At 45.1% G+C, this 15147-nt stretch overlaps 1 protein-coding gene across 1 annotated transcript in view; it reads right to left on the bottom strand.

Annotated features, from left to right (window-relative positions):
- LOC311101845 (chloride channel protein 2-like) overlaps nt 1–15147 on the bottom strand; it is a 169727-nt gene that overhangs the window by 24848 nt on the left and 129732 nt on the right. The window contains exons 13-17 of the mRNA XM_084143056.1: nt 13095–13164; nt 12828–12938; nt 8256–8469; nt 5514–5647; nt 4687–4877 (exon numbers count right to left, since the gene is read on the bottom strand). Coding sequence (XP_083999182.1) covers nt 4687–4877; nt 5514–5647; nt 8256–8469; nt 12828–12938; nt 13095–13164 — 720 coding nt within the window. The remainder of the gene's footprint in view (nt 1–4686; nt 4878–5513; nt 5648–8255; nt 8470–12827; nt 12939–13094; nt 13165–15147) is intronic.

The following is a 15147-nucleotide window of genomic DNA, read 5'->3' as shown; positions in this document are numbered from 1 at the left end:
GCTGTTCTGGACATCAACATGTGCCTCACTCTCTCCTCCCTCTTTCCTTCCCCCTCTCTTCCTCCTCCTCTCTCCACCCATGCCTCCCTCCACCCCTCTCTATATCTAATTTGTATTTTATTGTCTTTCACTCTCCTCCTGACTTATCAATCTAATGGGCTGCTCTCTGTCTCATCTCACCACTATTACTACCCCCCCACACACACAGCCTGATGGAGGGAGGAATAGAAAAAGCAATCGAGAGGGAGAGAATGAGATGAGATAGTGAGAATATGCAGAGAGCTAAAGAAGGAGACAGAATGAAAAAGTGAGAAGAAAAGTCAATAGAATGGAAGAAACACTAGAGCTGAAAAGAGAGAAAGTGGTGATGAGGATAGAGATATTTTTTATTTATTACGATCTCCATTAGCCGAAGCCAAATGGCGACAGCTAGTCTTACTGGGGTCCGACACATAACGAAAAAGACATTACAGACAAAAGACTTTACAATTGACATACATTTAAAAACATTAACATGTAGTGTGTGCATCTATCAGTTAGTACAGTACATACACACAACAAGTAGGTCACATGGGGGAGAGGCGTTGTGCCGTGAGGTGTTGCTTTATTTGTTTTTTTTAAACCATGTTTGCTGTTCACTTGCACTATATGAGATGGAAAGGAGTTCCATGCAATCATGGCTCTGCATAATACTGTATGTTTCCTTGAATTAGTTCTGGACCTGGGGACTGTGACAAGACCCCTGGTGGCATGTCTGATGTGGTAAGTGTGTGTGTCAGTGCTGTGTGTAAGTTGACTATGCAAACAATTTGGAATTTCCAACACATTCATCTTTCTTATAAAAATAAGAAGTGATGCAGTCAGTCTTTCCTAAACTCTTAGCCAGAAGAGACTGGCATGCATAGTATTAAAATTAGCCCTCTGATTACAATAAAGAGCACAACATGCTGCCCTGTTCTGGGCCATCTGCAGCTTAACTAGGTCTTTCTTAGCAGCACTTGACCATGTGACTGGACAATAATCAAGATAAGATCAAACTAGAGCCTGCAGGACTGGCTTTGTGGAGTGTGGTGTCAAAAAAGCAGAGCATCTCTTTATCACGGACAGACCTCTCCCCATCTTTACATCCATTGAATCAATATGTTTTGACCATGACAGTTTACAATATAAGGTAACACCAAGTAATTTAGTCTCCTCAACTGGCCACCCATTCCAAAACTGACTGAAACTCTTTGTTAAGGGTTTCAGTAACTTCATTAGCTGTGGTTGCTGACGCGTATAGGGTTGAATCATCAGCATACATGGACAAACAGGCTATGTTTAATGCCAGTGGCAGGTCATTGGTAAAAATCGAGAAGAGTAAAGGGTCTAGAGAGCTGCCCTGCGGTACACCACACTTTACATGTTTGACATTAGAGAAGCTTCCATTAAAGAAAAACCCTCTGAGTTCTATTAGATAGATAGCTCTGAATCCACGATATGGCAGAGGTTGAAAAGCCATAACAACAACAGTTTATGGTCAATAATATCTAAGGCTGCACGGAAATCTAACAGTACAGATACCAAAATCGTATTATTATCCATTTCTTTCAACCAATCATCAGTCATTTGTGTCAATGCAGTACATGTTGAGTGCCCTTCTCTATAACCATGCTGAAAGTCTATTGGTAATTAGTTTACAGAAAAATAGCATTGTATTTGGTCAAACCATTTTTTCCAACAGTTTGCCAAGAGCTGGCAGCAAGCTGATAGGTCTGCTGTTAGAACTATAATAAATAGAAATAATAAATAAATAAAATAAATAAATAAATATAAATAGAACTAGTAAAGGCGCTTTACCACTCTTGGGTAGTGGAATGACTTTGGCTTCCCTCCAGGCCTGAGGACAAACACTTTCCTCTAGGCTCAGATTAAAGATATGACAGATAGGAGTGGCTATAGAGTCAGCTACCATCCTCAGTAGCTTGTCAATGCCAGGAGGTTTGTCATTATTGATTGATAACAATTATTTTTCCAACTCTCCCACACCAACTTTAGAAAATTAAAACTTACAATGCTTTTATTTTTGTTTTTTTTGTTTTTAGCGAGAGCGAGAGCGAGAGCGAGAAAAACAGAGAGAGTGAGAAAGCGAGAGCGCTGAGAGAGCTACAGTGGGGGAAAAAAGTATTTAGTCAGCCACCAATTGTGCATGTTCTCCCACTTAAAAAGATGAGAGAGGCCTGTAATTTTCATCATAGGTACACGTCAACTATGACAGACAAAATGAGATCTTTTTTTCTCCAGAAAATCACATTGTAGGATTTTTAATGAATTTATTTGCAAATTATGGTGGAAAATAAGTATTTGGTCAATAACAAAAGTTTCTCAATACTTTGTTATATACCCTTTGTTGGCAATGACACAGGTCAAATGTTTTCTGTAAGTCTTCACAAGGTTTTCACACACTGTTGCTGGTATTTTGGCCCATTCCTCCATGCAGATCTCCTCTAGAGCAGTGATGTTTTGGGGCTATCGCTGGGCAACACGGACTTTCAACTCCCTCCAAAGATTTTCTATGGGGTTGAGATCTGGAGACTGGCTAGGCCACTCCAGGACCTTGAAATGCTTCTTACGAAGCCACTCCTTCGTTGCCCGGGCGGTGTGTTTGGGATCATTGTCATGCTGAAAGACCCAGCCACGTTTCATCTTCAATGCCCTTGCTGATGGAAGGAGGTTTTCACTCAAAATTTCACGATACATGGCCCCATTCATTCTTTCCTTTACACGGATCAGTCGTCCTGGTCCCTTTGCAGAAAAACAGCCCCAAAGCATGATGTTTCCACCCCCATGCTTCACAGTAGGTATGGTGTTCTTTGGATGCAACTCAGCATTCTTTGTCCTCCAAACACGACAAGTTGAGTTTTTACCAAAAAGTTCGATTTTGGTTTCATCTGACCATATGACATTCTCCCAATCCTCTTCTGGATCATCCAAATGCACTCTAGCAAACTTCAGACGGGCCTGGACATGTACTGGCTTAAGCAGGGGGACACGTCTGGCACTGCAGGATTTGAGTCCCTGGCGGCGTAGTGTGTTACTGATGGTAGGCTTTTTACTTTGGTCCCAGCTCTCTGCAGGTCATTCACTAGGTCCCCCCGTGTGGTTCTGGGATTTTTGCTCACCGTTCTTGTGATCATTTTGACCCCACGGGGTGAGATCTTGCGTGGAGCCCCAGATCGAGGGAGATTATCAGTGGTCTTGTATGTCTTCCATTTCCTAATAATTGCTCCCACAGTTGATTTCTTCAAACCAAGCTGCTTACCTATTGCAGATTCAGTCTTCCCAGCCTGGTGCAGGTCTACAATTTTGTTTCTGGTGTCCTTTGACAGCTCTTTGGTCTTGGCCATAGTGGAGTTTGGAGTGTGACTGTTTGAGGTTGTGGACAGGTAGGTGTCTTTTATACTGATAACAAGTTCAAACAGGTGCCATTAATACAGGTAACGAGTGGAGGACAGAGGAGCCTCTTAAAGAAGAAGTTACAGGTCTGTGAGAGCCAGAAATCTTGCTTGTTTGTAGGTGACCAAATACTTATTTTCCACCATAATTTGCAAATAAATTCATTAAAAATCCTACAATGTGATTTTCTGGATTCTTTTTCTCAATTTGTCTGTCATAGTTGACGTGAACCTATGATGAAAATTACAGGCCTCTCTCATCTTTTTAAGTGGGAGAACTTGCACAATTGGTGGCTGACTAAATACTTTTTTCCCCCACTGTAAATGAGTGTGTGTGATGAATAGTTGGATATCCAAACCCTGGCGTCCTGGGGGGAAAAGCGGGAGAAAACGCTTGTTTCCCCTCTTACCCGCCACCCACTCCATTCCCCTCCTCCTCCTCCTCCCTCCACCTGGCCTGCTGTGAATGGCTGAGTAGAACCCCACTAGCCTGGGGTGGGGTGCAGGGGTGGCGCAGGGAGGAGGAACCAGATCAGTATTCTGAATACAGTAGTGCTAGCCCTCAAAACAAAGTTAGACATTGGCAGCCTCAAAACCCCAATTTCAGCTCTGTGTGCCAGTGCTCACACACACACACACACACACACACACACACACACGCACACAACCGAATGCGCGCACACACACAGATCCCTCTCTCTCTGTTTCTCTCTCTCCTTCTCTGTCTCTCTCTCCGTCGGTCCCTCTCTCTCTCTGTTTCTCTCTCGCTCCTTCTCTGTCTCTCTCTCCTCCTCTGTCTCTCTCTCCGTCGGTCCCCGTCTCTCTCTGTCACTCTCTCAGTCGGTCACTCTCTCCGTCGGTCCCCCTCTCTCTGTTTCTCTCTCTCTCTGTCACTGTCACTCTCTCCGTCGGTCCCTCTCTCTGTTTTCTCTTTCTGTTTCTCCCTCTCTCAGTCTGTCTCTCTCTCTCTTTCACTCCTTCTTTCAGTCTCTCTCTCACGCGGTCTCTTATTGATGGGACAATAAAGGCTTGTTAAAACCTTTTCTCTCACATATCAACCATGGGACTAGAACGCTGACCTGGTATCCTATCCTCCTCCACTGATCTTGTCTTCAAGACGTTTTGGGTAAACATCCCAACTTTACAGCTTTATGTGTACTGTTAGCTTGGTGTTGTACTGGAGACTCCAGACATGACTGACCTTGAAGAGTGTAATGTTTAGCTTGGTGTGGGTTGTCAAGACTGTACTTACCTGGAACCGGACCTCCTGGTTAACCCTCTGGGAGCCTTCCTCGCTGCCCGGGTGGGAGACCATCGACAGGCGCTTCTTCTCAGCAGTAGCCCGGTCTCTCAGGTACTCCAGCCTCCGTGGCCGGCCCAGCTGTAGGGACAGGAGGGCCTGGAGCTGGGCACGCTCAATAGAACCCAGCAGGATCATCGACTCTGGGGGGGTTTGGAGAAAAAGAGAGGGAGAAAGAAAGAGCAGGGAAAGTGAGGAGCAGCAAGGGAGAGATGGATGGAGAGAAATATGAGACGAGAGTGCAAGTAAGAAGGGAGTGAGGTGGTGAAGAGAGGACAGAGTAGATGGGATGAAAGGTAGAGGAGAGAGACAGATAAGAATAAAAACAAGAGGGATGATGGAAGAGAAGAGAAATGGAGAGAGAGGGGCCAGGAGATTAGAGTGAGAGGGGGAGGACAGAGTGGGAAGATGGGATGGAGGAGAGGAGAAAGAGAGGTATTTTAGAACAGTAGTTAATGTGCAGACTGCAGGGGACTCCTAACACATGTTGCTGCATGGTGAGTTATGTAACTGAGAACAGCCAGGCGTCTGAGTGTGAGTGTGTGTGTGTGTCCACAACAGAGGGTGTGTTTGTTTGTTTAAAATAATTGCCCCAGTTAATTGCTTTGGCATTGCTGCACAATTATGACAGACTTGGCATACTCTATAAGAATATTATCATAACTTGAATGTGTGTGTAGGGGAGCATTTATTTGACTGAAAATGTTCTTTAGTGTCTGTAATATGTGTGTGTGCATGTCTGCGTCTGTAAAGTATAAGTGTGTGTGTGCGTGTCTCACCACTGGACTCGAGCAGGGCCAGGGTCTTGAGGTGTCCAGCCAGCAGTACATCATGCAGGTCTCTATAGCAGCAGTTGAGGGTGATGTAGGTCACATCCCTGATCATGATGTCCTCCACACGAATATTATACTTCCTGAAGGATGATAGGAGAGAGGGATGACGAGGGGAGGAGTGGAAGAGAGGGAGGAGTTATTAGCACCACCTATACAGTCAGTGAGTGACAACTATTAGAAAATGGGAGTGAATAGTTAAGCCTAAAAAAAATGTAATCTGTCAATTCCTCTGTCTTTTGGAGATTACTTTGGAACTACATCCAAGTCAGTCCTGAACTTATAGCTCCAGAGGTGAGGTTGCATCTGGACGTTATAGTTGTACTGTATAGGAGGTGACAGTGTGAGAGAGAGCAGGTTCTGCCTCAGCACATTTGTGGTTCTACCCCTCTACCCCGGCCACACGGTTCCCTAGACAGGTTTCCTTCCCTCCAGACAGGCTGAGCATGCCAACCTCCGACACGACAGCAAAAAATCAAATTTTTTAGGATTTTAGTTTTTGGTTAAAAAAACGTATACAATCGCCAGGAATTCAGCAAAAAAATCTATAATTTAGGAAATCCTTTCCCACGTATTCCCACAAATAAAAAAAGAAATATGTCCCCTCACTAGTCCCCAACCCAGCAAGAGGAACCACTAGTCCCCTCACTAGTTCCAAACCCAGCAAGAGGCACCACTAGTCCCCTCACTAGTCCCAAACCCAGCAAGAGGCACCACTAGTCCCCTCACTAGTTCCAAACCCAGCAAGAGGCACCACTAGTCCCCTCACTAGTCCCAAACCCAGCAAGAGGAAACACTAGTCCCCTCACTAGTTCCAAACCCAGCAAGAGGCACCACTAGTCCCCTCACTAGTCCCAAACCCAGCAAGAGGCACCACTAGTCCCCTCACTAGTTCCAAACCCAGCAAGAGGCACCACTAGTCCCCTCACTAGTCCCAAACCCAGCAAGAGGAAACACTAGTCCCCTCACTAGTCCCAAACCCAGCAAGAGGAAACACTAGTCCCCACACTAGTCCCCAACCCAGCAAGAGGCACCACTAGTCCCCACACTAGTCCCCAACCCAGCAAGAGGCACCACTAGTCCCCTCAATCCTCAATCGTCCCCTCACTAGTCCCCAACCCAGCAAGAGGAACCACTAGTCCCCTCAATCCTCAATCGTCCCCTCACTAGTCCCCAACCCAGCAAGAGGAACCACTAGTCCCCTCAATCGTCCCCTCACTAGCAGAGCATATGAGCGGAGTGGAGCGGTGAGAATCTCAGCTCCTCGCTCACGGAGTTGTTCACCCCTCCGCTCCCCCCGCTCAAAGCCACATCAGGCCAGTCCGCTCATTATCGCTCAGCGCTCAACGCAGTTTGCATCGCGCTCCACTCAAATCGCCCCCCCGCTCACTCCAAAAAAGGAACGAAATCTGCATGTATTTCACTTTTAGCTTAAACCACAGCCTTACTTTATCTCCCCGAATTTGTTGCATACAGACTCATCTCGGATTATCCATTCTGTCTTGAAACGGGGATCTAACACTGACGCTAAAATGAGATGTTAATCAGTATAGTATATTCCATAGCGAATTGACACGTTGTTTGCCAATGTTTCTGCAAAAGCAGCGATGCCCATTGGAAGTGCAGCGTGAGTGTAATCGGTGAGCAGGGATTTGATTTCTGTGACAGCATGGAGGATCATCCCCAGGTTCCCCAGCTCCTTCTGCATTTTGTCTGTGAGGTCTGCTAGTGGTGTCAGCACACGGACAAGGTGCGTCAGCTGCGGTACTTGATTCAGGGTGATGTTAGCAACATTAGACTTGAGTTTGTTTTGCCATAACGGGTCTTTTTGGAACAACCGGATGAACGACTGAATCATCCGCAGCTGGCTGCTCCATCGAATGGCGCAGGCATTTGTGGGGCGGACACCTAATTGGTCGGTTTCCTCTGTGCTCTTGCGTACACTTTTCACCAGGTGCCCGACTTTCACTAACAGCCTATTAATGTTGTCGTGCTCGTTAACGGCGTTTTTGATCGCCAGCTGAAGCATGTGAATGGGGCATCTCAGATGTAAATTTGACAAAGTAAAGTACTGATTTATCATAGTTTCTTGGGGGGGGGGGGGTGTAGCCCGGTTGAGCTGCGCTGGCGAAGTGTTGCATCCCTTCGCGTTCTCCTTTACTCAGCGGTTCATAGTCCATGAAAATCATTTTAAAAAATGCTACATCCAGCTCTCTTTTTCTCTCCCTTGTTATGGTTGGGCCTTTGCCTGCAGTGAATAAACTTTTGAATTCCTCGACGCTTTTCTCTTGTTGCTGCTGCTGCTCCTCGCTCTATAAAATACAAATTCTTGGACGACACAAATTAAATTAAACAGATGGATTCTGGGTCAGGCTTGAGCATGCTTCAGACTCTTGGTGTGAGCGAGCGAAATTGGAGCGGGACATAGGGCGACGCTCCGTCCTTTTAAAAATGCCGCTCTGCGCTCTGTTCAAAATCCGTCCGCTCACGCTCCACGCTCGCTCCCGCTCCACTCCGCTCATATGCTCTGCTCACTAGTCCCCAACCCAGCAAGAGGAACCAAGAGAGATTTAAAGAGAATGAGAAAAAGACAGAAAGCGGGATAAATAGAAGTACAAATTAAGTGGGGAGAAAGACGGGAATAGATAGATAGATAGATAGATAGATAGATAGAAGTGTAGTCCTGCGTACTCGTGGTGTCCCCAGCCCAGCTCTGGGAGGTAGGGTAGTTTCTTGATCCTGATGATGGAGTCATATAGCGAGGGCTGGAGGGACTGGGCCACGGCGTTGGCCAGTATCACCGCTATCATCACCGGCAGGATGTGGCTGATCTGACCCGTCAGCTCAAACACAATGACCGCCGTCGACACTGTGTGGGTCACCGCTCCAGACAGGGCCGCCGCACCTAGGAGGAGAGGGGTGAGGAAGACAGGGGGAGATGAGGAGAGGAAGGGAGGGAAGAGGAGAGAAGGGAGGAGAGAGGAAGAAAGGATGAGAGGAGAAGAGGAGAGAGGAAGAGAGTAGGAGTACAGGGAATAGGTACAGATGATTACTACCCATTAACATTACTAATGTAGTAATAGCAATATCAGTGCAATCATACTTCTCATCACCTCAACTCTATACTGAGCCTTCATCAATAATACTGTGACAACAAAGTGAGGAGGGGCGATGGGGGAGGGAGGGAGGAGAGGGGAGAGGGATGGGGGATGGGTGAGATGACTGTACCTCACAAAGTCAAAGATAAAAAAAGTTACATCTTTTAACCTCTTCATCCCGAGGTTCCCCATATCCGGGGTACTCCTCTCGCAATCTCAAACAATGACGTAGTACGGTTTTTAAACGTGTGAATACCTGAATGTTATACACTACTGGAACGAGAAGCGCCTCAACTGTGAATCTAGCTAAACTGTTGTTGCCCAAATGAAATAATATTCAGACTCCAAGCAAATATATAAGCATATAGCAAAACCAGTACTCTATTTTGAAACCGTGCATGCCCGTATATTCGTAGACAGATAACTTATAGGCGTGTTCCTCTATGACCAACACTCACTAAACTATTAATCAAAGAACGTCAATAACAAACTTTAATTATTTTTATCACAACAACAAACTGCGTCTTACCTTTGTTGTTTTTGTTACCAAAAGTAGTGTCTCTCTCTCATTCCGAGTCGATTTCAAAGAGTTTACATCGTTTTACATGGCCAAGAATGTATTTGAAGATGAAGTCAGTAGTTTGTTTCAATCACAGCAGGCACTGTTTTGTCTCCATCTTCTGGATATATAAAGCAATCCCAGTGACTTGGAATTGTGCTAATCTAATTCTACTGATCCAGAACTTTCGATAGAGGGGTCACATGTCAAAATCGACCAACCGGTTGTTGAAATATCCATGTGAGCACCTCATTGTATCACATTAGTTGACTTGCTGTATTACGCACGGTTACGCAGAGCGCACAACAGCACTTGAATTTCGGAGGGAAAACGCAAAGTTTATAAAAATATGGCAGGCTCTAGTAAGAAATATACAGTTACAGAGGCGTTAGCAATTGTAACAGATGAACGTTGGACTCCATGTATCCCCATTGACTCTGAATCGGACGATGAGGACCTGCTTAGACCGGACGAACCAGACCCCAACGACGAGAACGAAGGTTATCGTGTCCAGGGCCCTACTCAAGCATCAGAAGAGTACATAATCCCATTGTTATTTATTACTTCTAATACTATTATTACTAATTTATTGTATGAGTACAAAACATACATTCTAAAATATCTATTTGAGTAACTGAAGCTCAACGTAAGTTAGCGCTAGCTTAGCTCGCTAGCTAGCTTAGCGTAGCTAGCTAGCTAGTCCTGCAAGGATCACAATCGAGTCTGTGTTTATTGTATGATAACACTTTTATTGGCTAAATTGAGGCCCACACGGAAGTTTACTTACAATAGAATGCTACAGTGAAGGAAAAAAGTATTTGATCCCCTGCTGATTTTGTACGTTTGCCCACTGACAAAGAAATGATCAGTCTATAATTTTAATGGTAGGTTTATTTGAACAGTGAGAGACAGAATAACAACAACAAAATCCAGAAAAACGCATGTCAAAATTTTTATGAATTGATTTGCATTTTAATGAGGGAAATAAGTATTTGACCCCTCTGCAAAACATGACTTAGTACTTGGTGGCAAAACCCTTGTTGGCAATCACAGAGGTCAGACGTTTCTTGTAGTTCGCCACCAGGTTTGCACACATCTCAGGAGGGATTTTGTCCCGCTCCTCTTTGCAGATCTTCTCCAAGTCATTAAGGTTTCAAGGCTGACGTTTGGCAACTCGAACCTTCAGCTCCCTCCACAGATTTTCTATGAGATTAAGGTCTGGAGACTGGCTAGGCCACTCCAGGACCTTAATGTGCTTCTTCTTGAGCCCCTCCTTTGTTGCCTTGGCTGTGTGTTTTGGGTCATTGTCATGCTGGAATACCCATCCACGACCCATTTTCAATGCCCTGGCTGAGGGAAGGAGGTTCTCACCCAAGATTTGACGGTACATGGCCCCGTCCATCGTCCCTTTGATGCGGTGAAGTTGTCCTGTCCCCTTAGCAGAAAAACACCCCCAAAGCATAATGTTTCCACCTCCTTGTTTGACGGTGGGGATGGTGTTCTTGGGGTCATAGGCAGCATTCCTCCTCCTCCAAACACGGTGAGTTGAGTTGAGACCAAAGAGCTCGATTTTGGTCTCATCTGACCACAACACTTTCACCCAGTTCTCCTCTGAATCATTCAGATGTTCATTGGCAAACTTCAGACGGCCCTGTATATGTGCTTTCTTGAGCAGGGGGACCTTGCGGGCGCTGCAGGATTTCAGTCCTTCACGGCGTAGTGTGTTACCAATTGTTTTCTTGGTGACTATGGTCCCAGCTGCCTTGAGATCATTGACAAGATCCTCCCGTGTAGTTCTGGGCTGATTCCTCACCGTTCTCATGATCATTGCAACTCCACGAGGTGAGATCATGCATGGAGCCCCAGGCCGAGGGAGATTGACAGTCTTTTGTGTTTCTTCGATTTGTGAATAATCGCACCAACTGTTGTCACCTTCTCACCAAGCTGCTTGGTGATGGTCTTGTAGCCCATTCCAGCCTTGTGTAGGTCTACAATCTTGTCCCTGACATCCTTGGAGAGCTCTTTGGTCTTAGCCATGGTGGAGAGTTTGGAATCTGATTGATTGATTGCTTCTGTGGACAGGTGTCTTTTATATAGGTAACAAGCTGAGATTAGGAGCACTCCCTTTAAGAGTGTGCTCCTAATCTCAGCTCGTTACCTGTATAAAAGACACCTGGGAGCCAGAAATCTTTCGATTGAGAGGGGGTCAACTACTTATTTCCCTAATTAAAATGCAAATCAATTTATAAGATTTTTGACATGCATTTTTCTGGATTTTTTTGTTGTTATTCTGTCTCTCACTGTTCAAATAACCCTACCATTAAAATTATAGACTGATAATTTCTTTGTCAGTGGGCAAACGTACAAAATCAGCAGGGGATCAAATACTTTCTTCCCCTCACTGTATGTGTATTATTTCTTGTCACTGATTTATCACTTTAGTCAACACGTATAGAGGTCTGGGAGAACATTGGAAACAACATCAAAACAGTTGTATTTTGATGGAATGTACAATGTTAGTGAAATTAAATGACTTTTGCTTTCTGGTACCTGATAAAAGTCAAATGGCACTGATGGTGCCCAAATCTACCCAAATGTCTCCATTTGGTAATCCGCCTAAACATACTTCAACTAAAACCCCTACAACTTTGGTTTACTTTACTGGCATCAAACTTCACATAAGTACTCATCAGATATTGGGCTATGGTCCCATAGTGTTTAGGGGCTGCAGCTGCATAAGTCCAATAAAGCATTCCCTATAAAACCTGAAGTTACTTTTCAGGTGGAATCAAAACCTCCCAATTGATGCTGTGTTCTAGCTTCATGTAGTCTGACACAGTAATACCCACATTAATTATTTCACTTCAAGATACATCTCACATGTGTTACCTTTCTTTTGCTATGTTTATAGCCCTTGTCGTTTTGGAGGAGATATACTCTATTCAATTTGGGCATGTATTTTCGAGGCAGGCACTTTAGCCAGGTGCCTAGTGATGAAGAGGTTAAACTTCTTCAATATTTTGTAACCATTATTGAAGAAAGAAAAAGAGATGAGAGAAAGGAGGAGTGGAGAGAGTGATAGAGAGGAGGGAGGGAAGGAAGGTTGATTATTCCTAACTTCATAAGGATGGAGGGAGGAAAAAGAGCGAGAGAGAGAGAAAGAGAGACATTTCATTTGATTTGAGAGAGAACGAGAAGGAGAGGACAAATCTAGCCATGCTGAGATGAAAGAGGGATCATCAGAGAGACAGAAAGCTGAGTTAGAAGTGAGTCAACAACATCAGCACCCATTAGATACAAACACAGTTGACATCAACCCCAACACTGAACAATAGCATGATCAGCACAACCGTCAACAACAACGCTAACAGCAATATCACTCATAGCAACAACATTAAGAGACATCTTGCCAAAGGGGACATCTAAAGCGCATCATTTAGTTTTTATCTTTGACATAAATGTCTTTATATTACTATAGTGTCTAGCAGTGTCTTATTGTATCTGGCTTTCTACTTCCTAATTGTTACAATAATGGTGTCTAGATGTACCAAACTTTGTCTTTGTGTGTGTGTGTGTGTGTGTGTGTGTGTTTCTACAGTAACTCACCCACAACGGCGTACCCTCCTGGCACTATGGGGTAGATGGTGCCATCAGAGTGGATGCCATCAGGGAACCAGGCGGCCATGCTCTCCCCGACCAGACGGCCAAATGCTGCCCCTAGAACACGAATGCACGCACACACGCGCACATGCACACACAGTTAATGAGAGAGTAACAAACTGGTACACAGACACTCACAAGACTGAATAGCATAGCATATCATATCTGCAGGGTTAACATTATTGCTGAAACACACACACACACTTCTCTTACCAATGACGAAGACGGGCATGAAGGCTCCACAGGGCACAGGGATGGTGGTGGCCAGAGCAGACATCCAGAACTGAGACAGACACAGACAGAGAGAAAGAGTCACACAGGGCACAGGGATGGTGGTGGCCAGAGCAGACATCCAGAACTGAGACAGACACACAGATACAAAGTCACAGAGGGAACAGTGTGGCATTTCAGTTAGTCAACAGGACAATCCTCAATTTAACTCAGCTGCTCTAACTTCTGATCAGTACTGTCTTTTATTCTGCATTATGACAGAAAATACTCCATTGTGATAGACTCATCTCTTCCCAGGCGCGAACTAGATAACACAGGTCCCCATCGGGATGAGATTGAACTGACACACACTGCCTTAATTTGATGAAAACCCTGAAATGAACTGAACTCTGGGTAATGAGCGGAACAAGCTGATTGGAAGATGTGGCCGCCGCCGACGGGAGAGGTGGCTAATTAGAGGAGTTAAACAAAAATACATGTCACTGGTGCTAGGCTTTACCGTATCCCGGGATATTAGGAAAAAGCCACTGGTGCTAGGCTTTACCGTATCCCGGGATATTAGGAAAAAGCCACTGGTGCTAGGCTTTACCGTATCCCGGGATATTAGGAAAAAGCCACTGGTGCTAGGCTTTACCGTATCCCGGGATATTAGGAAAAAGCCACTGGTGCTAGGCTTTACCGTATCCCGGGATATTAGGAAAAAGCCACTGGTGCTAGGCTTTACCGTATCCCGGGATATTAGGAAAAAGCCACTGGTGCTAGGCTTTACCGTATCCCGGGATATTAGGAAAAAGCCACTGGTGCTAGGCTTTACCGTATCCCGGGATATTAGGAAAAAGCCACTGGTGCTAGGCTTTACCGTATCCCGGGATATTAGGAAAAAGCCACTGGTGCTAGGCTTTACCGTATCCCGGGATATTAGGAAAAAGCCACTGGTGCTAGGCTTTACCGTATCCCGGGATATTAGGAAAAAGCCACTGGTGCTAGGCTTTACCGTATCCCGGGATATTAGGAAAAAGCCACTGGTGTTAGGCTTTACCGTATCCCGGGATATTAGGAAAAAGCCACTGGTGCTAGGCTTTACCGTATCCCGGGATATTAGGAAAAAGCCACTGGTGCTAGGCTTTACGGTATCCCGGGATATTAGGAAAAAGCCACTGGTGCTAGGCTTTACGGTATCCCGGGATATTAGGAAAAAGCCACTGGTGCTAGGCTTTACGGTATCCCGGGATATTAGGAAAAAGCCACTGGTGCTAGGCTTTACCGTATCCCGGGATATTAGGAAAAAGCCACTGGTGCTAGGCTTTACGGTATCCCGGGATATTAGGAAAAAGCCACTGGTGCTAGGCTTTACGGTATCCCGGGATATTAGGAAAAAGCCACTGGTGCTAGGCTTTACGGTATCCCGGGATATTAGGAAAAAGCCACTGGTGCTAGGCTTTACCGTATCCCGGGATATTAGGAAAAAGCCACTGGTGCTAGGCTTTACGGTATCCCGGGATATTAGGAAAAAGCCACTGGTGCTAGGCTTTACCGTATCCCGGGATATTAGGAAAAAGCCACGGGACGGTTTTTCAATAACGTCAATACAGTCAAAACTATTTATTTGAAGTTTATCAATACATTTGAATATTTGTAGCTACTTGTGCAATATGTTAGGAGATAAAGCAGATTGCGTTCTTCACTTCACCTGTCACATTATTTTACATTATTATTACCATAGTTCCCCAGAACAGTTGAGCCAGTCACATGTTTGTTTGTAAATAGCGCAATGGGAAAAAGCGGTAGCGTTCAGTGGAGGCTGCTGAGGGGAGGACGGCTCATAATAATGGCCGGAACAGAGCAAATGGAATCGCATCAAACACATGGAAACCATGCGTTAGATGTATTTGATACCATTCTACTGATTCCACTCCAGCCATTACCAAAAGAGCACGTCCTCCCCAATTAAGGTGCCACCAACCTCCTGTGGTAGCGTTCTATATCTATCGGCGAGTCTCTGTTGTGCGGCACACATGAGGTGATGAAGTTACAC

This window comes from Coregonus lavaretus, assembly GCF_964263955.1.
Source record: "Coregonus lavaretus genome assembly, chromosome: 26".
NCBI lineage: Eukaryota > Metazoa > Chordata > Actinopteri > Salmoniformes > Salmonidae > Coregonus > Coregonus lavaretus.
This window is presented reverse-complemented; position numbering and strand designations above follow the sequence as displayed.